We start from the raw sequence: 23761 nt of genomic DNA on the forward strand, positions 1-23761 counted from the left end.
ATCACTGTCCCCATTGGTGTTATCGCTTTATCCTACACAGTTGACTCCTTACCTGTGTGGAATTCAATTTTGTAGGAGAGTTTCTTTATAATTCCTGCCATGGGTTTTGAAATATTCCAGCAGACATTCTGTCTTGTCCTTTTAGTAAGAAACAGGCTTAACCTCTATTTTAGTTTCAAATGAGAAGGACAATATAAAAAAGAATTAATAATATGTAATCCTTTTGGTTAACTGCTTTTTCTCTTTAGCTTTCCTCTTCCTCATTCTTTTTAGAAAAGAAGTGTTATAATGGACAGCTGTCACAGTCTTCCTTCCCAGCCTGGCTCTTGGGTAGAGGACTCACTGCAAAACAGTCACTAGCAGCTTAAAGACAGTCTTTTGTACAATACTCTGCATCAGACCCACTAAATTAGAAACCCTTCTCTTCACACCTCTCTTATTGTGCACAGCTGGACACATTGGTTCCTGGTTAATGTTAAAAATGGCCATTTAACAGATGTCAATATGTTCTTTAAACAGGTAGTAGTGATTCCTGAGAGTTGGTGTAGGTTCATTTAAAACAAGCCATATGGATTAACCTCCATTTAAAAATATTACTGGATGGAAATTCTTGAGGCACATTGATTCTGAACATCAGTAAGATCTGTCACTTTAAATTTCTCATGCTGTCTTTATGGATAAGATAGAGTTAAGCCTCATAGGAGTACAGTTAGGTAGATTTATAAATGGTTAAACAAAACATATTTAATATGTTTTATTTAAATAACTGAAGAGATGTTAATATTAATCTGTGGTGAGGACTCTAGTAGTTTGCCATAGTTCTAATCACATTTTTTGAAGGGTCTTTAGCTCTGTTCTTTTAACGTATTAGTTTTAGATAGCTTTATAAAACTATGTAAAAGGAATTTTTTTTCTTTTTGTCTTTTTTAGGGCTGCGCCTGTGGCATGTGGAGGTTCCCAGGCTAGGAGTCTAATCAGAGCTGTTGCTGCCAGCCTACAGCAGAGCCAGGGCAACGCCAAATCTGAGCCGCATCTGCGACCTACACCACAGCTCACAGCAATGCCGGATCCTTAACCCACTGAGTGAGGCCAGTGATTGAACCCACAACCTCATGGTTCCTAGTCGGATTCGTTTCTGCTGTGCCACTACGGGGAATTCCCTTTGTGTGTGTGTGTGTGTGTGTGTGTGTGTGTGTGTGTGTATGCACGCGTAAAAGGAATTTTTGATGACACAAAGCTGGGAGGAATATTTAATACTTTGGGATAGCACACTCAAGATTAATTTTTTTCATTTGGCTTGTATAATAGGAATATGTGGAAGATATTTTAAATCACTATTTAAAAAAACCAATTATGAATGTTTAGGTAGGGGAGCCCTGATTTAATAATGATTTGTCAAGAAATGATCTAGAGATTTTAGTTGATAAAAACTCAGTATGAATAAACATTGAGATTAATTGACAAAACACTAATGGAACTTGAAGCATATTAGTACAAGAATCCAGAACACAGAACATCAATGTCTCTTCTTTGCATGGACCAGTTGAACCAGATTTGTAGAATATATTTGTTTCTGGACATCATGTTTTAAGAGATGAGCAGAGAGGTTGGACTGGATGTAGGAGAGGCTGACCTGGAAGTGTTGTCCATGAAAGAAGTTTCATACAGAATGGCTGAGGGTTCTGGGAATATCTGGATCAGAGTGGAGAAAGTTTAGGGGAGTCCTTGGAGTTACCTCAAAGTGTTTGAAGGTTGTCAGCATGGAAAGGTCTTAGACTTGGTTTAGGTGACCCCAGGGATGAAATATGGCATATGGCAAAAAGTTGTAGGAAGACAGAAATTCCCATCCTGAATTGGAAACAGGCTACCTTGCAAGGTGGTCAGTTTCCTGTCAGAGAGCTTTCAAAGACAGACCTAGGTGCCCCTTGTCAGAGTTCTCCAAAGGGTCATGCTTTGGGAAGGTGAACCAAGTGATCTTAAAGTTCCTTCTAGATTCAGGAGCCCCAGCATGAGCTCAATGTCTGCCTGCAGTAGGTTCTCAAGCAATATCTGCCAAATGAATGAATGAATAAGAGTAAAAAATTGTCAGGGGCAGACTTTTGCCCTTGATACTTTTTTTTTAAGTCATGGATGATTTTTACAGTAATGAAGAGTAATTTCACCTAGTATCAAGAGCATGTCATCTTGGGAAAAATGAAGACCTCGGGCTGCCTAGAGTTTAAAATTTCCTAGATAGCTGGCTTATCTTTCTTGCTCTGGCATAACTCATGCTCAGCCTTGTAAGTTTTAGAGCTCATTCTGATAATGAGCAGTGCTGCACCTCAAACTAATGTGATGCTTTTTCTCTTTCAGGATAACCGTATCCACACATCCAAGTACAATATCCTCACCTTCTTGCCAATTAATTTATTTGAACAGTTCCAAAGAGTGGCAAATGCATATTTCCTTTTCCTTCTGATTTTACAGGTAATGTTTAGGTTGTATTTCTTTATCATCTATTTGTTAAAAGTATTTGGATAATTGGAAAAACCAAGTTACTTTCCTTAGCTAAACTTCAGGATTAGGTAAAACAAGCCTTATCAGATTTTAAATGTTATTATTGCTGTTTCTCTTCATAAATGTGGGAGAGCTGGGAATGGATAAAACCTAGTACATTCATCATTTTAAACACTGAGGTCATTTAAAAATGCTATCTTGCCCTTTATTTGAACCAAAGCAGAACCTAAAAATTACTGTTTGTAGCCTCCTTCCTTTATCTGCCTTTCACACTGACAGTGTGGGTATTGCCAGAGTTGAGGCAAAGGGTCCAGCTGAGTAGTCGTTTGTGGAACTTAATTTGGAAAATTTCATTTTTATCTCAGAATAATGACATATTTTACATGTAATAAAATAAATGATGTATGCCATATGTTATTTCACAGTGACTATTTTTTACAGTTTTGAGTGATTAGTTGGTAGTTAATAACCTTTCTTTGTCCTCCCATTTGACTGAAATTTGAGCCTAAATGAGATTTCAGCTTTTATTAACTGATCTTAGGAAGGAAAAGGCATTAATTAAAGAATACACATACATACAGACAGCTCATGTAAACAGTTGTTTACCTAGTATTTATTTCAGATTAATCAGACTAAACTGGTAGATGTAGGATGTACTGAGCTCTGTGTTAATTATAGGAGGTAAGAACATGGATTAAATATGGGCAGTGTAGATTATAGCTTGAGTAAGCCGCATTTTTTTTCTTTGATAGAATAACTATTTATATTAAGAATCTTTTGGTTGTAAGTGGCAGAAATCACTTTCTTCTGTTTCCTCAGGCAGGCCTTCTCTACTTGGTAAACTTTGAAAGCTTTAGACTTTTATTTTCCTAGCTTTAATGTGAAAAGGAGGCAGAGGCATAGGGGGAGAAGGGAAGAGGGGGAGGAAGAGAGAACAGGAGAGAGAGAGAAGACAAAGAGACAGAAAATGAATGAATGAACATGCATTACTTTTTCTGTTGCTTTAGCAAGTCTAGAGATACCTCTGACTGGACCATGCTAAGTTATATTCCTATCCTAAACCAATAACTGTCGCTCAAGAATTTGATGCATGATTGCCTTGACCTAGACCACATGCCAAAGCCAGGGAGCCTGGATGGAATCAGTCCACCAAAAGTACATATTCTAAGTTGAGGGGCGGGGTAGTTCCTTAAGAAATAAGGGTAGAGTTGAAAAGAATTGGATGCTGAACAAGAAAAGAAAAAAAGCAGTGAATGTACACCTTACAGTTTATCAAAGAGACTCCCCACCCCCATGAATTGATTTTGGTTTCCTAATATAACCCTTTATACCATTCTATAATTTTGAGCTTATTTCTTGAATAGGTTTCTTATTTATGGCCAAAGCTCTTGTTCACAGAATTTTATATTGGGAAGGGATCTTTGGGATGGTTTAGTATAACCTCCTTTATTTCTTCCCATTTTTTTTTCTCCTTTTTCGGGCCTCACCTACAGCAAATGAAGTTTCCAGGCTAGGGATCTAATCAGAGCTGTAGCTGCCGCAGCAATGCCAGATCCAAGCCGCATCTGCAACCTAAACCACAGCCCATGGCAATGCCAGGTCCTTAACCCACTGAGTGAGGCCAGGTATCAGACCTGCATCCTCATGGATCCTAGTTGGGTTTGTTACCATTGAGCCATGATAGGAATTCCCAACCTCCTTTCTTTTACTGATGAAGACCTGGAGAGGTTAGGTGGGGTGTAAAATCTTTTACCAGGCAATCATGATAGAACTCAGTTTTTCTGCCACTCAGCCCAGAGTTTTTGTTGGTGCTTCAGAGGATTTTGAGTTATTAAAAAAAAATCTTTTTACAATGGAAGCAATTACATAAAATTAGTTTTGTTTAGAGCTGTTTTGATGGGGCCTGATTTCCACACACTGACCAACTCCACCCCATCCTTCCCTACCTGATAGCCCTGAAGTAGCTCTAAAATGAATTCTACTTGAAAACTACTTTTGGAAGAGAGTTGTATCAACTGTCACAGTGTTTCTCTCAGGTGGGTGGCTTTGGAAGTATAGACCCAAGCTATGGAGTCAAGTTGACCTAAGCTCAAGTTTTAGCAGTGTATGTTCTTGGCCCGGTTGTTTGACTTCTCAGTTTCTTACTAATATACTGGAAAAATGATACCTGGGGCTGCAGCCTTTCCTGACCCCACACTGCAGTTTACTATGTATTCTGCATTGTGCACTGGGGGAGCTATTTACATGGACTGTAAACCCTCTGGGTTGTGCAAAACAATTTTGGTACAGAATCTAACTCAGTAAACTTGTTTGAAGATCAAATGACATAATATATAAAAAGTACTTGGCATAGTGTCCGGTGTAAGGTAGGTGCTCAAAGAATCTCTCTTTTGGAATTGGTGAGGAGTTGGTTAAATTGTGAAAAGTTGAAATGAGAAGCTGAGAAAAGACAGGTGATGTTTGTCATCCTAGGAAAAGATCAGCATCTGTGAAAGAGTTCAAGAAGCTTATTTCTCAACTTGCTATAAAAATTTAATTTTTTGTCAGGCAGTCTGAAAACTGTTTCGGTAATGCTTCTCTCTATTCTATGCATCTTATATCCGAGTATAAACACTTAAATTATTGAATATTGTTTTGTATTTGTGAAAATAACTGAATATTTTATTAATTTTGATAAAGTGTTTAAAATTAAATGGCAAAAATTGAAAGCTACATTTACTAAATTTCAAAGCCCTAAATGACTTGAAATACTTGTTTTAGCTGATTCCAGAAATTTCCTCCTTGACATGGTTTACCACCATTGTGCCTTTGGTCCTGGTGGTAACTATGACAGCTGTCAAAGATGCCACAGATGACTATGTAAGTATTTCCTTTTGAGCATTCCTGAGGTCTCAATTTCAATTCTGATCTCTCTCTCAGAAGTAGAAAATTGAGATCCATTTGATTTTTTTTTTTTAATTTATGGCCACACCTGTGGCACATGGAAGGTCCTAGGCCAGGGATTGAATCTGAGCCATAGCTGTGACCTATGCCATAGCTGCAGCAATGTCAGATCCTTTAACCCACTATGCTGGGCCAGGATTGAACCTAGGCCTCTGCAGCAACCCAGGCCGCTGAAGTTGGATTCTTAACGCACTGTAGCACAGTGGGAACTCCCATTTGAAATTTTTGTATGGAGCTCTTTTGGCCAATACCATATGAAACTCTTTTGCTGCTTGTTTGATGACTAATATAAGTGTCATAGAACCGGGGCCTGTTTATGATAATGGCAAGGGGGCTTCAATAACTAGACTCACTCCCTCATCTTACACATGAGGAAACTAAAGCCCACAAAGAACTAAGAACTTGCTAATAATTACAAAACCAATTAGTGATAAGACCAAAATTGATATACAAACATGCTTCCATCCAGGGAAGTGTTATTTATCTCATATCTTGAGTCTTTGTTTAAGTTGTGGAAATTGGTAGACATGAGGCTTTTTCACATCCTCTGCTCATTGTACCAGTAGTTCCAAAATCAGATAGCTTTAGAAGTCAGGCAACTAACATAAGTGACTGTAAGACAATAGAGAGTTTTCAAGTCTCCATAATCCAGAGGAAGTCATTCAAATTCAAAGATTTAAAACCCAGTCTTGGGAAAACCAAACATTCTAAATCCAGAGAAGTTCTCACCCTAGGTGACCACCTGTGCCCTAGCCACAATAGCCATCTGTAGGCCAATGACAGACAGATTTACATCTCTTCTGAGCCCATGCTTGTGATTTCCATTTCTAGTCCATCCAGATACCAAGACCCCTTGAAGAGCATGAGCAGAAATGAGGGTGTGACGCCATCCTGAGACCCAGAGAGTGAGCCACTCAGCTTTCAGGTGGTGAACTGCTTGGTCCTTTCCTATGATGGAAATTTAGGGGACTATTTTCAGGTTAGATACAGATGTGACCAAGTCTTCTTTTGTTCCTACTGCAGTTAATGCTTGAGCATTCTTTTATTTTTGTGATAATATGTGTGTTGGTTTAATAACTGAATGTCTTTTTTTTTTTTTAAATCTTTTTAGGGCTGCACTTGAGGCATATAGAGGTTTCCAGGCTAGGGGTCGAATTGGAGCTACAGCTACTGGTTTACACTGCAGCTCATGGCAATGCCAGATCCTTAACCCACTGAACGAGGCCAGGAATTCAACCTGTGTCCCCATGGATACTAGTCAGATTCATTTCCACTGATCCATGACAGGAGCTCCCACCACGGAATATATTTATACTGCAGGGTCTTGGCAGGAAACAGATGTCACCTTGGAATGGGAGTAGATTAGAGAAAGATTAATAATGAAGGGATTATTAAAAAGGTTGTATATAGGGCAGCAGTGTAGGTGGCAATACTACTTCTAGGCCTGAAGGTGCAAAGGGAGGAAACAATTACCAGACCAGTAGTTGCACTTGAGGGCTGTCTGTAGAGGAAGCAGCTACTGCTCACCGAGTTCAAAAGAACCCAGGGAATACATACCCTATTTCACTCTCAGCTGGCCCCATGACTTTCTGTCAGTACCACCTCTTGGCTGAGCCTAATCAACTGGCAAAGGGCAGGGATTAAATGCGTCAGCTTCCCCTGGCCAGGGAAGAGTGGAGAATGATGGAGTATAGATATGGAGGTACAAGCAGAGAATATCCGCCCCTGTTAAATTATGTATTCTGACAAAATAATGTTTCCATTTCTATTGTTCTCTCGGTGGAGAGACATTTGCATGCCAATGATGGGCTGAATTACTTTACTCCTCTACCAATATTATGAATTCTTTTTTGGGAAATTCTAAGTATCTTATTTTTCCCTCCTAATATTCATTAACTTATCCCTGGCAATCATTGTAATTGTATACACTGGGCATAGCATAATAGAAAAACTGGGATGAATTTGGGAGGAATGTTGCATAAGAGAAGGGCTGGTTGAAACAATTTATGTATTGTGATATTGATATAGTACTACGAGTTTTTTCTTTTTTTTTTTTTAAAGGAAAAAATAAGAGTCTTCTGTGGCACAACAGAAGTGAATCCAACTAGTATCCATGAGGACATGGGTTTGATCCCTGGCCTCGCTCAGTGAGTTTAGGATCCAGTGGCACCATGAGCTGTGGTGTAGGTTGCAGATGTGGCTTGGATCTGGCATTGCTGTGGCTCTGGTTCAATCCCTTAGCTGGGGACTTTGATATACTGTTGGTGTGGCCCTAAAAAGACAAAAGACAAAAAAAAAAAAAAGGAAAAAGTAATAACTTGATGATTATAATCCATGAAATCAAAATTTCATATCTCCTGATCCAACCCCCTGGGCATTTGAGGGTTCATTTGGGCATTTAGGCTAAGTGTTTGAAATAACGTCTTATCTCTCTCTTAGTCTGTTACTACTTGGTCTTGACAGTTCATGTACAAAGTCTTACCTGAATGGCTGCTAATTTATAAGTTTAGTGAAGGGCTCATAATAGTACATTCTAAGCAATATAAGTTATTTACATTACTGGAATATAAAATAAGAAATAGGATCACTTGGGCATAAAAACATAAATCTACCCCAAATGTGGTTCAGTATTGTATTTCGATTTTTGTTCTAAATGTTCAGTATTTCATAAGATCACTGTTAACAATTAGCATTTCTGGAGAATAGAAATACATGTTGTTACAAGTAATTGCTTGACTTCAAAGAAATCCATAAAACAGAATGAACGACGTTCCAGTAAATTATTGAGCACATATGTGAGAGAAATGGAAGCCCCCACTCCTTGGTGAAGACATCAAAATTAATGTATGGTTTTCTCTGGAACTAAGCAGCAGAGTAAAGGGCACATTGTCTTAGAAGGAACTGAAATTGTTTGGGAATTGGAAGAGTGTGTGGCTAGACTTGTCCAGGGGTGACACCCAGAATGAGGTTTAGAAGGGTCTTGATTCAGACTTAAGAGCCCATGGAGCTGGGTCCAAGGTAAGTATAAACCGTGCTCATTTTAGACTGATAGTGATATTGTCCAAGAACTCAAAGTATTTTCATGCCACTGTTTGTGTTGACAAAGTATGATTTAACATGTTTTTTTTCACAAACGTTGATTTTCAGTTTCGCCACAAGAGCGATAATCAAGTGAATAATCGGCAATCTGAAGTGCTCATCGACAGCAAGTAAGAAATATATTCTTGGCGCTATTTTTAAGATTTCTGGTCACAAAACAGGTCTTGACAATTGGTAGCTTTATCTTTTAATCGAACATATGCTTATTTTCCCCTTTATTAAAAAATGCAGTGTAAGGTCTTTGTATCTTTATGGCTCTTTTTTAAAAAAATTATTTTCAGCAAATGATTGTGCTACTCAATTTCTACTTCAAATTCCTTGGGAGTTTCCTTTGTGGAACACAGACATGTTGTTATTTCTTCATTTCTAGATCGAATATTATTTAGGACTGGCACATGCAGGATGTCTTGTATATAGGAGATGTTTAATAAGTATTTGAATTATCTGACTTGGTAATTTCTGGGAATATTGCTAGAGAAATTTTAACATTACATTGTATTCTTGACCATTGAATTTAGAATGGATTATCCACTGCAACACAGATTGATTTTTTTTTCTTTGTTTTTTGGCTGCCCCACGGCATATGAAATTCCCTGGCCAGGGATCAGATCCAAGGCGAGGTTGTGACCTATGTCACAGCTGTGACAATGCTGGATGCTCAAACCACTGTGCTGGGCTGGGGATCAAACCTGTGTCCTGGTGCTACAGAGACACTATCTGTCCTGTTGCGCCACAGCGGGAACTCTCACAACACACACACACACACACACACACACACACATTTATAATTAAAGTATGCTTTATTTACAATGTTCTGTCAATTTCTGCTGTATAGCAAAGTGACCCAGTCATATATAAATATACATTCTTTTTTCTCATATTATCTTCCATCATGTTCTATCCAGTCCCTTGTGATAGAACATGATGGAAAACAGAATTTTAATTGCTGTTAAATTCATATGTCAACAAATATTTTTGGGAATGGTTCTTGAATATGAAATGGTTTAAAACATATATTTATACACAAACAACAGCAAAAACACCCCTAGAAAACTTAGCAAAAAGGTAAATTTCAAACCTTCATTTAAATATTTCTTACTCTCTTTGTCCTTTTTTTTCTAATAGTAACATCTGGCAAAGTAAATTTGTAACAGCAAACTTTAATCTGACAGTCAATCATATTTGCTGATGATTTTGAAACATTCGGATACTGTGAAGAATGTAGTTTTTAAAGGAAATATCATAAAACAAATTAATTGTGTGAAATGGAAAATTCCAAGAAATGGATATCCAGAGGGGCTAGGTAGTCTAGACAATAACTAATAATATTAAAGAAATTAATCTTTTTGTAACTATTGACTGTTAATAGTGTAATGAATACATATAGTTTTTCTTTTATTGGATTATTTTTTAAAATGGTGTTAAATGCACAGTGAAGGAAAATGATCTTAATCTCAAACCACAGTTTTAGAAACAGAGCCTCTGAAAGTGTGATTCTGGCATGTTACGGATAAATTGTAAAGATGCCTGGAACCATGTGGTTCATTTCCATGTCAGCAGATTTTGAATTGTGTCCACTATAGCATGGTGTTTAAAAGCATGAGTTTTACACTCAGAGAGAGACTTGAGTTTAGTCCTGCCGTTGAATAATTCCATGGTCTTGAGTAAGTTTTTAAGAGGTGATGACTCTTTGTAAGCTGATGTGGCGTGTAACTTTGAGGTGGACTGTTGCCTATCTTGATTTTCTTTAGCCTTGCAGTTCTGACATTAATATGATCTGACTAATTCCCCAAAGGATGTTTGATAATCAGTTTCATTATTTTGAGATATCATCTCATATGAAGTATGTTAAAAATATGTACAATTACATAATGAATTTGAACTAATGGCCTGAGTATATTTTTTAAATGTCTCTCAAATTACCAGTTAAATTTTGTGGCAATATTTAAGTAGTGCTATTTCAGAGGCTCTGCCTGGAGGCCATGGGAACAATCTATTACCCTAGATACTCAGAAACTTGATGATTATATGTGTCCCACATGTGTTTGCTCTCACTGTTGTTATTATTAGAAGTAGCATTGGTCTTACTTTCTTGTGATTTCGTTTAGCTTTTTGTCAGTTTCTTATGAGGTAGCATCTCTTTCTACTTTGATATGGAGTGATATTTTGAAAAGCATTGTTGTTGATCCTGTAAAGTTGAAGGGGGAAGCACCTATCAATGGGGATGGAGTATTCTTTACGATTCAGTTGAGAATCAGGCAAGATTTTTCCATTTGTAAGATGACCCACTATTGTGAGCTCTTCTAGGGCAGCCCTCTTTTTTTCTTTTATTATTTTTTTTAAAAGTTTTTTGGAAGTATAGTTGATTTACAAGGTTGTAATAATTTCTTCTTTACAATAAAGTGATTCAGCCATATATAAACACTTATCCATTGTCCTTCAGATTCTTTTCCCACATAGATGGTCACAGTTCCCTGTGCTCTACAGCCGGTCCTCACTGGCCAGTAATTGCATTACTACAGTGTGCATATGCCAATCCCAAACCCCGAGTCTATCCTTCCCACACATCCACCTGACCCCTTTGGTAACCACAAATTTTTCAGTCTGTGAGTCTCTTTCTATTCTGCAAATAAGTTCATTTGTATCCTTTTTTTAAGATTTCACATATGAGTGATATTATATGATGTTGTCTTTCACTGTGTTACTAACTTCATTTAGTATGATAGTTAGGGCATCTCTCTTGATCGTGTCTGTGTCCCTTGAGCCTAGTTCTGTATCTGCTGAATTTTCAAACTGAGAAGTAACAAATATTCTTCCTGAGAGGGCAGTCTACCAGAGGAGCTTGATCTGTAAAACTTTGCTGAGTCCCATTCCTAGCCAATTCCAGTGCCTGGGGTTGTGACCTTCACAGAATTTACTCAGTCTATGGGAACCAGCTTTTCACTTCTTGGAATTTGAGGAGCTGGAGGAATCAAATGGGCTTAGATTTGAGATAGCCCAGAGAGCTTCGAGTCTTCCTTCGGGGCTGGTGGTGGCCAAGGATGCTGTTAGGTGTCTGTCCAGACCACTGTGCTCACCTGCAGGCCCTGTCAGCATTTCCTCAAAGTGCTTGCACCTGCTACTTTCTTCATAGCACTGCCCTTGGACTGCTGGAACCAATGACAAACTTGTGTAAGAATAAGAAAGAGCAGTGCCCCTGCCTCAAGTTGGACAAACTCTGAGGTGTAATATACAGTCCAAGTGCTTGTTGAGATCAGACTGAGCCTGGGACTCTGCCTGCAGTCATACCTTACATGGCTTCTTCCTCTTCCATGGGTTGCTTCTCATCTTCCTTACCAGTTTTTCCCAGAAGTGCTTTCCTAATGAACTACTTGCATATGAATCCTCATCTCAGGATCTGCGTCTAGAGAAGGAGATCTAAGACAGTAGTTAATGCATACTTAATCCCATGAATTAATGTCAATGGAAAGTGCTTTGGGGTTTGTATTGGGCATCTGTGGGTCATGATGCAGGAATGAAGTAAAAAGCGTGAAAGGGATCAGAGGAGTCCAGATGTTGCTGAAGGTGGGTGTCACACTGGGGTGGGTACTCTAGGCACATGGACTTCCCTGTTTGCTTCTGGCAGAGGGCTTGGATTGAGGTTCGTTCTAGGACAGGAGCCATCATCCGCTTGTCCTGGAGGGAGGGGAGTCTTGTCAGCCTTGAGGAGGAGATCCCTGAGGGGAGGTACTATGAAAGCACCAGTCAGGAAACCTGGTCTATGTAAGTGATCACTGTGTGACTCTGGGCAGTTAACTTTCCTTCTGGCCTTCAGCTCTCCCTTCTCCTGTTCTCAGAAGCGAGGAACTACATTCACTTTCAACACATATTTATTGAGCAACTTCCACCTGTGGGCTCCAGTGCTGCTACTTTTAACTCTCATAAAACCCCAAGATGTGGGCAAAAATAGTGTCTCTTTTTAGAGATGGAGAGATCAAGGCCTAGAAAGTGAGTGACTTGTCCAGGGTTCTATGGCAAGTAAGAGCCTAAATTCGACTTCTAACCATTCGCTACATGATGTTTAAGTGTAGACTTGGTGGTCTGATTCTATCTCTGTATTTATTTTGCATTTGAAGAGCTTGGTATACAGTTATATAAATATAAAAATAATTGTATAATATATATGTAGTTTAGCTAAATGTAATATATATGTAAATAAACACACACACACACACATATATATATATATGTACACACACACACACATATATTCTCATGTTTAGTGCCTGGAGCATTAATCATCTATGTTCTTAGCATTGTGTAAGCTAATGAACATTGTAAGCCTGAGCTACTAAATAATTAGAGAAACAAAACCCTTCCTTTAGAGCCTTCCATTTCAATTTCACATTTTTGGTTTGGTTACTTATATTCCTTTTAAATCAGGACCAGTCTTCTCCATCTGCAATCTGTTATGAAATGTGAACATGCTTAAGAAATAGGCATTGAATTAGCCTTTGATCAAATCTTTTGGTGACTTCCGTTTTAATACTAAGTAGGACTGAAAGATTCCATAATGTGGAAATGACCGTGAGTGCCGGGTAAGAAGTGCACACTCTCTCTGGGGCTATGAGATGCTGGTTGCTGACTGAGTCTGGGGACTACATAATGGTAGATTCTCAGTGTTTCCCCAGAGGGCTCCTCAGCTCAGGCTAACATCCTCAGTCACCATGGGAGCACCTGGGCAGGTGAGGGGCTATGTGAGGGATCCTGAAACTTTGTGCTGGGTCGTTTGATCGATCCGGTGCCCTCAGCCTTGGCTGCATGTTGGATCAGTGCCCCCGGCATACCCAGAGCAAGTAAATAGGGGCTTGAAGCTGAAGCCCTGGTGTTTTTTTTTTTTTTTAAAGTTTCCAAAATGATTCTACTATGAATCGACAACTTCTCTTCAAAGCCATCTCTTTATCCAGACATCTATCTCTATGCCTCTCTATGCCTCTCTCTCTCTCTCTAATTTTAAAAGACATCCAAAGGAAGGAATTCTCTTAATTTTTTAAAATGGTAAGCATAGTGTTTCACATAAGTTCTCAGAAAAAATGATTCTGTAATGCTGATTTACATCTTTTTCTGTAATAAGGCCGCATTTTATGGTCAAACATGTGGCCAATAAGTAACTGCCTTGCCATGTTTTTCTTTCCTTCAGAAATTCAAATTTTAATTTTTCTCATTTTTGTCTTTGATTTCTTTCCCCGTTCCTTGGGTTGTCCTCAGTGCTGAATCATTTACTGACTTTCACCTATTTATGTAGCTTTCAATTTTCGTTTTTCTGTCCCATCAACCTTTCTGGTCATGTGGATTTTGGACAAGGAGATGAGTGTAGAAACCTTCTGCTACCCAGTGAGGTAGCTGCTAGCCTCAGGTGGCTCCCGAGCCCTTGAAATGAGGCTGATCCAAATTCATATGTGTTGTAAGTTTATACCAGATTTTGATGACTTGTACCAAAGAGAGAATGTAAGATAGGTTGCAATAATTTGTTTCATCTAGATTCCATACTGACATTATAATTTTGCATATTTTGGGTTAAATAAAACATTAACATTAAATTTACCTTTTAAAAAACTTTTTTTGACTGTGGCTATTAGAAAATTTAAAATTCCCTTTGTGGCCCATGTTTGCAGCTCACGTTCTATTTCTCTTGGGTTGCTTTGCTGTTAGTTACAGGTGCAAGAACTGAAAAGAGAAGCAAATGAACTCTGCTGCGAGCCTGGCCTCCAGATTCTCAGCTCAGGATTCTCTGTTGCATTTTGCTGCCTGCAAACAAATAGAGTCTGTTCTACTTTTCCTTAGTAGTTCTACTCCCCTAACATCTTCTGAACTTGCACTCTGAATTAGGACAGTCTGAGCTCAGATGCTCCAGTGCACACATCCCTCTTTCAGGTGGAATGTTTCCCTGACTCCTCTACTTGGCAGCTGCTCTTGGTATAACACATTAGCTTTATACTTTCCTGAGCCTTGGTATCCCTGGCTTACATCTCCCAAGCTCTTTCACAGAACTGTTCCCATCAATTTTCTTCAATAATTTTTCATTTGGAAACTGTATATATAGGAGAAGCAAGGGCTTTCTTTACTGTGGGGTGCTTTTTTTTTGGTCTTTTTGCCTTTTCTTGAGCTGCTTCCATGGCATATGGAGGTTCCCAGGTTAGGGGTTGTTGAATCAGAGCTGTAGCCACCAGCCTATGCCAGAGCCACAGCAATGCGGGATCCGAGCTGCGTCTGCGACCTACGCCACAGCTCACGGCAATGCCGGATCCTTAAACCAATGAGCAAGGCCAGGGATCGAACCTGCAACTGCACGGTTCCTAGTCGGATTCGTTAACCACTGTGCCACGACGGGAACTCCTACTGTGGGGTGTTGTCTGCACTCTTCATGTTTGGCATTCCTAGATGCTGCATAATTATGCCAACAAATAGATTATTTCAGGAGGAGCAGATTTTCTCTTGGTTTAATCAACATTTCCAGCTTGAATGATAACTCCCATTGGATATTGGGATAGAAAAGTGTTACATTTTTTTCTTTAGTATATAGTTTTAAAAATTATTATTATAGTAGCATATGTCCCTTAGGAGAAATTTGGAAATTAGGTAAAAGTAGAAGGAAGAAATTAACATACATGTTTCCACTATTTGAAAGTAATTTTTGTTGCTATTTTCTTGAATTTCCACTGTCTTTTTTCCTATGCCAAGATTTCTCATAATTGTATATGTATGTGTGTATTTATCTTCCTGTTTTTACTTCACATCATAGCATTACCATTTACCCAGTCTCTTTCATCTTTATATATCTAATTATTAAGGGCTACATAACATTCTGTTGAGTTTGTGTGTTAGAATTCATATAACCATTTCTCCATGGGCTTGATATTTAGGCTGTTTTTAATTTTAAAGTATGATTTCTTTATCTTTCCAAATTGATAGTTAACCTTTTCTGTAAGACTGGGTTTTTGTGATACATTTTATAAAATCCACCTGGAATGATTATTTTGAACCTGTTATTTCCTATACTAAGTCATTAGAACCTGAAATATTATTGCTCAGTCTACTGACAGCAAATTTTATTGGACTCTCTAGGGTTTATTTTTATTTTTTAATTTTTTTTTATTTTTGTATTTTCTAGGGCTGCACCCACAGCACATGGAGTTCCCAGGCTAGGGGTCTAATCGGAGATGTAGCTGCTGGCCTTTGCCAGAGCCACAGCAACGTGGGATCCAAGCCGTGTCTGCAACCTACACCACAGCTCACGGCAACGCCAGATCTTTAACCCACTGAGTGCGGCCAGGGATCGAACCTACAATCTCATGGTTCCTAGTCGGATTCATTAACCACTGAGCCATGACAGGAACTCCTGGACTCTAGGGTTTATGTGTGAGCAGAACCAGGTTGGCCTATTAACTAAAACCTGGGAGGTTTCAGTTCCATCAAACATGAGAGTTTCTTGAGACAAGTATTTCCTGTCAGACCACCACCAAGTTTCAGATTTATCTTTTCTTAATCATAGCGTAACATGAAAAAACCCCCAAAATGTTCTGCTTTAAATAATGTATTAGTGACACATGTAAATTCCCAAACATCAATAATTTGAAACAGTTTGAATACAAGTTTTATATTATAATTACTAGCTATATAGCACTCATATGTAAAGGAGATGCATCAGTTTTGATTTGCAGAGTTCCTAGAGTAAATTTGGGTGGTGATTCAGGAGTGCTAGCAGATCCTTTAGGCACCTATGAAGGAACTCTTCCCATCTTTGTCCTTCCAGGTTAGAGGTACCTAGTCCTAGGGTCAAAAGAGCTATCATTTGCTGTTGAATTCTTGGCAATAACTTAGGCAGGAGAGGGGTAATAATGTAGGATGTTGCCCTTTGTTGGATTTGAGCCAAAATGTTGGTCTTGGTTAAGAGTGTATTGTTACTCTTATTACATAAGCTCTTTTGGCTCATTGAGCTCCCTCAACAAAAAATACCCAAGATCACTGAGCTGAAATTTGGTGTGTCTGTGTGCATGTTATAAGTGGGGGAGTGGGAACATGCAAGGTTCTAGGATTCCATTGATTACCTGGGAGAACAGTGGAACCCTGCATTGTGTTGTCTCATCTTCATTTGGGTCTGTGGGTTTGCAGTGGGAGTGGAGACTTCTGTGGTTAAACACAAGGCAGAGCCCCAACTCAGGTGTTTGTTTTGTTTTTGTTTTTTTAATCTCAAGCCCACCTAGATAATTTATGTTTATGATGGTACCATTGGATCTAGGGGACAGTTATGCAAAGTCTCTATGGATGCACACATTTGAAAGGAAAATCTTGGCTCTTCTTTTTAAAAACAATATTAATAAAACAGACCATTACAGGCTTAAATAACAATGAATTCAGAAGCAAGTTAATGGGCATAGTCTCAGTGCTTTTCTGACTCAGTGGAAATAGTTTAATGTAATTATAGCTCATACCACTAACTCACAGTAAAAGTGTTTCAAAAATAGTTTCACCCTCAATAAATTCAGTTTTTTCAGCCTTGGATTGATCATTTTTTGGGCTATTCTGCATGTCAGCTTAAGGATGGAAGGGTCCATTTGCCAATGGGCTGATTTCTATATGTAAGCCATGACATTGTCATAGTTCTTATAAATGGTTTTCCATGGTAATCAGTTATTATATTGCATGAATACAATTTTTTAAGTGTTGAATTTCTAAAGGGTGACTATTTCTCCAAATGAGATGCATCTTGAAATAACAGGAAATTATAGCATTTTCAAAACCCTGCACATGGGCTTTTTTCCAGTGGCATCTCCTAATTTCTTTCTTTCTTTCTTTCTTTCTTTCTTTCTTTCTTTTTGTCTTTTTGCCTTTTCTTGAGCTGCTCTGGTGGCATGTAGAGGTTCCCAGGCTAGGGGTCAAATTGGAGCTGTAGCCACCAGCCTACGACACAGCCACAGCAATGCAGGATCCGAGCCATGTCTGCGACCCACTCCACAGCTCGCAGCAATGCCGGATCCTTAACCCACTGGGCAAGGGCAGGGATCGAACCCACAACCTCATGGTTTCTAGTCAGATTTGTTAACCACTGTGCCATGACGGGAACTACTCCTCATTTCTTTTTTTTTTTTTAATTAAAAAAATTTTTTTTATTTTCCCACTGTTCAGCAAGGGGATCAAGTTATCCTTACATGTATACATTACAATTACATTTTTTTCCCCACCCTTTGTTCTGTTGCAACATGAGTATCTAGATAAAGTTCTCAATGCTACTCAGCAGGATCTCCTTGTAAATCTATTCTAAATTGTGTCTGATAAGCCCAAGCTCCCGATCCCTCCCACTCCCTCCCCCTCCCATCAGGCAGCCACAAGTCTTTTCTCCAAGTCTATGATTTTCTTTTCTGAGGAGATGTTCATTTGTGCCGGATATTAGATTCCTAATTTCTTTTTAAAGTTTATGTAACCCAAATGTTAGCTGTTAGCTGCTCCCTTTTTCTCCTCTTAGAGTGCCCTTGAAGAACCCCCTAGATCAGAGCATTAGAGAACAAGGTAGAGTTGATTGAAGACTTGGTGGAGTAGATATATATGAGGATGTTTATTTCACAAACTCCATAGCAAACAGTGTGAAATCCCATTTTAACATTTTTCCTCCCCCAAATTCTTTCTCTGCTGCTGGGCTTTGTCATTTGTCCTTGCCCCATTCAGTGCTCAGTGGAGCTGACTCTAGTCTCCTTCTCTCAGTATCTGGGGCCTCTCTTGTTTACCTCCCTGTTATTGCTCAAGGTAATTTGGTTCTTCCTTGGTTATGAACTCAAACCATCGCAGCTTCTCACTAAAATAGCAGGCTCTTCTGTAGCTAGGATGCACTTAACTGAAGTGAGAGCAGAAGGTAAAAATATACCACATTGTATGTAACATTTAAAACTTTGTTCTCTTTTTCAAAAATATGTTTATGCATCTCTTCTCCATTGACATAGAGAGAGCTCTAGAATATCTTTTGAAAAAACAAACCTAACCTAAACCACAGAGGCCTTGGAGATGTTAGGACATTAATAAGGTAAAGCCTTTTTAAGATCTTAAAATCTGAAAGCTAAAAGGGATCCTAATATAGTGAGAAATTTGGTTTCAGTTGGAGCTCATTGGTTGTCTATACCAAACCAAACAGATGTTTTGACAGCATTTGTCAGTTAACTACTTGATTAACTGTGTACACATTTCTACAACAAGGTTGTTTTGCTTTAGATCTCCTGAGATAATCTTAGTGGGTTTGTTCCACCCACACATTTTTAGATTGGCATATTTTTTTTTGTCTTTTGTGGGTAGAAAACAAAGAAAACTTAAGAGTATAAAGAAATTAGAGACATTTCTCTTGATTCCTCTGTCTAGAGTGGAGCTTGTGAAGGCATTTTATTGCTCCCTTTTCTCCTCCATTTTTGTTTTCTCCTCTTCTTTTTCTTCTCTACTCATCCCACAGTATTTATTTAAAAAATAATCAAGATTATACTATATCGTCATGCTTTGAATGCCCCCCTCCACCAATAAGTCCAATGGAATCTGTGTGTATGATCTTATTTGGGAAAAGAAGAGTTCCTGTCGTGGCTCAGTGTGTTAAGAACTCGACATAGTGTCCATGAGGATGCGCATTCATTACCTGGCCTCACTCAGTGGGTTAAGAATCTGGCATTGCCGCAAGCTGCAGTACAGGTCACAGGTGCATTTGAGATCCGGTGTTGCCATGGCTGTGGTATAGCTCTGATTTGACCCCTAGCCCAGGAACTTCCATATGCCACAGGCGTGGCCATGAAAAGGAAAAGGGGTCTTTGCCTATATGATTAACTTAAGGATCTTGAGATGAGATCATCCTGGTGATCTAGTCGCAAGTGCATAAGAGAGGAGCAGGGAAGAAGATGGAGGCAGAGATTGGAGTTTTAGGTCAAGGATGCCTGAGGCTACTTGGAGCTGGATGGGCTCAGGGAACAGATGGCTCTCTAGAGCCTCTAGGGAGAGTACCACGCTATAGACAGTTTGATTTTGTACTTTTAGCCCATGGGACTGTGAGAGAATAGAGTTACTCTTTTAAAATCTAGTTTGTGGGATTCTGTTATAGTGGGCCTAGGAGACTAATGCTTTTAATCAGAGGTTCTTTGTTCATTTAAAAATTTTTTTCACTTAGTACACATTTATTAAATGCCTCCTAGGTGTTAGGCAGAATGTTATACGCTGAGGATGCAGAGTTAAATAAAATGTAATTTCTGCCCTCATTAGAATGCAGCCATATGTATATTGTATATAATAGGTTTATCTCTAGAATTGCCAGGATACTCTCACACTTCACTGTTTTTACTCACAGGTAAAATGAGTGAGCAAAATGACCCATCTCATTAAGAATGTGCAGCTTTTAAAAAATTGTTTTTGGTATACAGGTTCTGAAGACAAACCCATGCCAAGTGGTTGAAAACCTTTGTAGGATTTGGAGCAGGAGGTGCTCTGGGAGAACATGCATGAAAGGTCCCTAGCTCAAGTTTTGGGGAGGCTAGTAGCAGAGATATCATTATCTCAGAATAACTCATGGAAGAAATGTTTCCCAGCAAAGATCATCCATTGAAGAGCCAATTGAATGGTAGGATGAGAGGGTAGGGGGAGCAGAAGAGAATTAGGGGAGGGTACAAGTCACAAAGGAGGACTAACTCTTCATAGGTTTATTGCACAAGAGGCTAAGAACCTACTGGATGAAAAATACAAAGAGATTAACTCCTTCACCTCTTTACCATATTTCAACTATGTGTTCTGATAAGATGAGGTCCAGCCATGACTGTCCTTGTCATATGTAGGCTGCTCATTAAGGACTGTTGGATGATACAGTAGTAAGAACCTCTGTATCTTTCTAGCCTACAAGGCGGGAGGGTATTGGGGAAAGCCCATTAGTTTAGTGTCAGTAAGCTGATATCTCGTCCCTGCCCTGCCACTAATTGGCTGTGTGACTAAGGATTGAGGATCTCAATTTTCTCATCGATAAAAAAAGGGAGTTGGATACCAGTAATTTAAAACCATTTTCCAATCAACATACCCCTTTCAAAAGCAATCTTATACAGAAGTCCAACAGATAGTACATATGCTAGTGTAATTGGGGCCCCAGAGCAGGTGCCCTCAGTTGCCCTCTTACTCTCAGTAGTGGCCCTTCATCAGCCTCTGGGAGCATTACTGGACCATAGTGGTGCTTCTCCCAGTGAGCTCTGGGGCAGCATGAGAGCTGGCTGCCAAATCACTTGAAGTCCAGATGTGTGGGCACTTTATCAGACCTCATGAATGAAAATCTTTGAATCTGGGATAGAACTCTATTAGCACCCCATGGGATTCTTATGCACATTGAAATGTGAGTTCCATTGGGCCAGAAATTTCAAGGTCCCTTCCAGCCATGTAATGTCATAATGGTTTTCTTACCTTTCATTTATTTGTCTATATTTTTTGATGCTTATTGTGTGCAAGTGATAGAAATGCAGTGAACCCAAATATGTATGGTCTCTACAACCACGAAGATTATTTAGGTAGATTTAATATATACAGTAGATTTCCCTTATCTTCTGGGTATATATTCCAAGACACCCCCCCACACACCCCTGTGGATGCCTGAAACTATGGATAATACCAAACCCTATATATGCTATGCTTTTTCTTGTACATACATACTTATGGTAAAGTTTATAAACTAGGCACAGTAAGGAAATATCTGAATTGCCAGCATCACTATCTTGTGCTTTGGGGCCATTTTAAAGTGAAGTAGTGATTACTTGAATACAAGCCCTGCAATACTGTGACAGAGATCTGATGAGCTACATGGCTACCAAGTGACTAAAGGGCAACATATGCTGGACCAAGGGGTGATTGGCGTCCTAGGTGGGATGGAGCAAGATTTCATTATGCTACTTAGAACAGCACACAATTTAAAACTTATGAATTATTTATTTCTGGAATTTTCCATTTAATATTTTCAGACTGTTGTTGACCACAAGTAACTGAAACTGCAGAAGGTGAAACCACAGATAAGGGGGAACTACTGCAATCATGCTAAGTAGAGTGTAATTACAAGTCAAGGCAAGTGTTGCTAAGGAAAAGATTATGATTCTAAAGAAAGATTTTTTTGTCTATGTATGAGGGACAGAGGTAAGACAATTTAAAATGGGTTCTCTGGGGAAGTAGAAAATTTAAACTGAGAATTTATGACAACTAGGAGTTAATTAGACAAAAGTTGGGGTGATGGGATGAGAAGAACTGCAGACAAAGGGAGCAGCATGTGCAAAGGCCCTGTTGAGGATGTGATTAGGAGGGACTGAGTGGCAGAAGCACAAAGAGCAAGGCTGAGAGAAAAACAGTGTGAGGCGAGGCTGGAACTGTTGTCAGAAGTAGGACCCTGCAGGGCCTTAAAGACCACAATGAGATTTTATGTTTTTTTCTCAAGAGAGAAAATTCGTGGAAGGATTTGCTTTTGGAAAAGGTTACACCTGCTGCTTGGAGGAAAACCCAATGGAAATGGCCAGGATAGATGTGGGAGAGGGGCTGTCCTGCTGTGCTTGTCTGTTTGTCAAGCCACTGTGAGTTACTAGAGGCTGAAATAATCTCTGTATTCCCATAACCTTACTGAACAGTGTCTTACATGTAGCTGATGCTTAATAATCATGTGATGGATGAACCACATGCATTTAAATGAATTAAATCATTTTGAAGCAAGATCAGAATATCTTTTTAGTATTCCCTACCCGCTTCTTCCCTGCAGCTAATATGAGAAAGGTGTCCATGTATTTTATGTTCTGTGCCCATCATTGTCTGTTACCATTGCCACTGGAGAATGGCATCTGCTATGGGGTCGCTGGATACCAAACCCATTTTTAGTCTAAAGGCTCTGTGTTTAGTCTAAATGCTCTTAGTCTCCTGGACATTGCTGCACCTTAACGTGCATGGGACTGAGTCTGACTTAAAGAAACGGAGAAGATGAGGGCTTCCACCTGGGCTTCATTTCTGAGTTAACAGAGCTCAAGGAAGCATTTATAGAAATGCTTACTGTTTCTCTTTCTCAGCTGTCCCCATGTTTCAGCATGTCAGAAATATAAGAAATGTGGGAACCTGGGCAGCCCTAGACCTGTGGACAGAGATGCAGAGATGGGCTTCCTTGTGTCTGCGTCAGATGTTCCCCCCGGTAGGACTTTCCAAATTGCCTGGCTAATGAATCCTGTTAACCCAGCTCGCCTCATTTGGTTACCTTGGCCCTTTCCAGGCTTTTGTATTCAGACATTCTTTCCCCAGTCACTCTGCTAAATTTATGGTTTAATTTTGAAATCCAGTGTTCAACTGGCTGGCTGCCTGAGAAATCACACGTGCAGAGCTGAGAGACCCAGGCAGGGAACTGTGCCTTTGCTTCTGGAGAGTGAGTCTGGAAACCATATGAACTGTAAATAGTTTTGAAATGTATAAAAGTAAAGCTTTCTGCCAAAAGGAGAGAGCTGAGGTTTTTTTTTCTTTCTAGACTTAATTATTAGATATCTGTTGGCAATTACTGACCTCTGTATCGTATAGTATTTATTGTCTCTGTTGGCAGAGTCTGGACTATCCAGATTTAATCTCCTTGAGGATTCAGTTCTGCCAAACCTATTTACCCCCAAATAGGTTTGGGGGTAAATCTATGGAAGATGTTAGCATTTCAATGGAAATTTGCCTTCTTTAACTTGATGCTTCTGAAACTTGGATGATGGAAATAGATTAATATTTTTAAAAATAGTGGAGCCTAATTTTCCAGTAAGAGCAAGAAAAAGAAAAAAATAGAAAAAGGGACCTTGCTTCCTTTATTTGTTCCCCATCTGGTAATTAATGTGTTACAATGGCACTTTCCACTTTGAGAAATACTGCTCATCATCTGTCCTCTTTTCTGTGTTCGGCTTTCTCTTTTTCACCTGATCCTTCATTATAGAAAGTAGTTCCATAGACTTTTTTCTGTTTTTTGCCCTTAGCCTTAATTCTTGTGGGTGCCTTGGCATGGAAATGCTATCATTCTTTCTTCTATATAGACAATCGGTGACACCCTTTCATTGTGTTTTGGCAGATATCTTCAGAGTTTTCTTCTTTTTTCCTCTGCATTCCAAATTTCGTCCTTTCTCTGTATCTGTTTTGTCACTCTTCTTCTAGGGGTAAAGAGGAAAGAACATTGGAATTGAGATACAAAGAATGATAGGAAAAC

General features: G+C 39.1%; 1 protein-coding gene across 39 annotated transcripts in view; it reads left to right on the forward strand.

Annotated features, from left to right (window-relative positions):
* Positions 1–23761, forward strand: part of ATP8B4 (ATPase phospholipid transporting 8B4 (putative)) — a 263719-nt gene that overhangs the window by 78632 nt on the left and 161326 nt on the right. For 25 of the 39 annotated variants that reach the window (XR_014811506.1, XR_014811513.1, XR_014811512.1 and 22 more), the window contains 3 exons: positions 2353–2466; positions 5257–5355; positions 8587–8648. Coding sequence is in view for 13 of the 39 variants with exons in the window: in XM_084970388.1 (XP_084826514.1) it covers positions 2353–2466; positions 5257–5355; positions 8587–8648 (275 nt within the window). In the remaining 26 variants the exon portion in view is untranslated. Of the gene's footprint in view, positions 1–2352; positions 2467–5256; positions 5356–8398; positions 8458–8586; positions 8649–23761 lie in introns of those variants that run through there. The other 14 variants (XM_084970479.1, XM_084970402.1, XM_084970482.1 and 11 more) reach the window with 2 other exon arrangements.

Source organism: Sus scrofa, chromosome 1 (assembly GCF_054392235.1).
Source record: "Sus scrofa isolate SSC_HxYL_T2T_F1_AM1 chromosome 1, Sscrofa_HxYL_maternal_Yorkshire_Landrace_v2.0, whole genome shotgun sequence".
Classification (NCBI taxonomy): Eukaryota; Metazoa; Chordata; class Mammalia; order Artiodactyla; family Suidae; genus Sus; species Sus scrofa.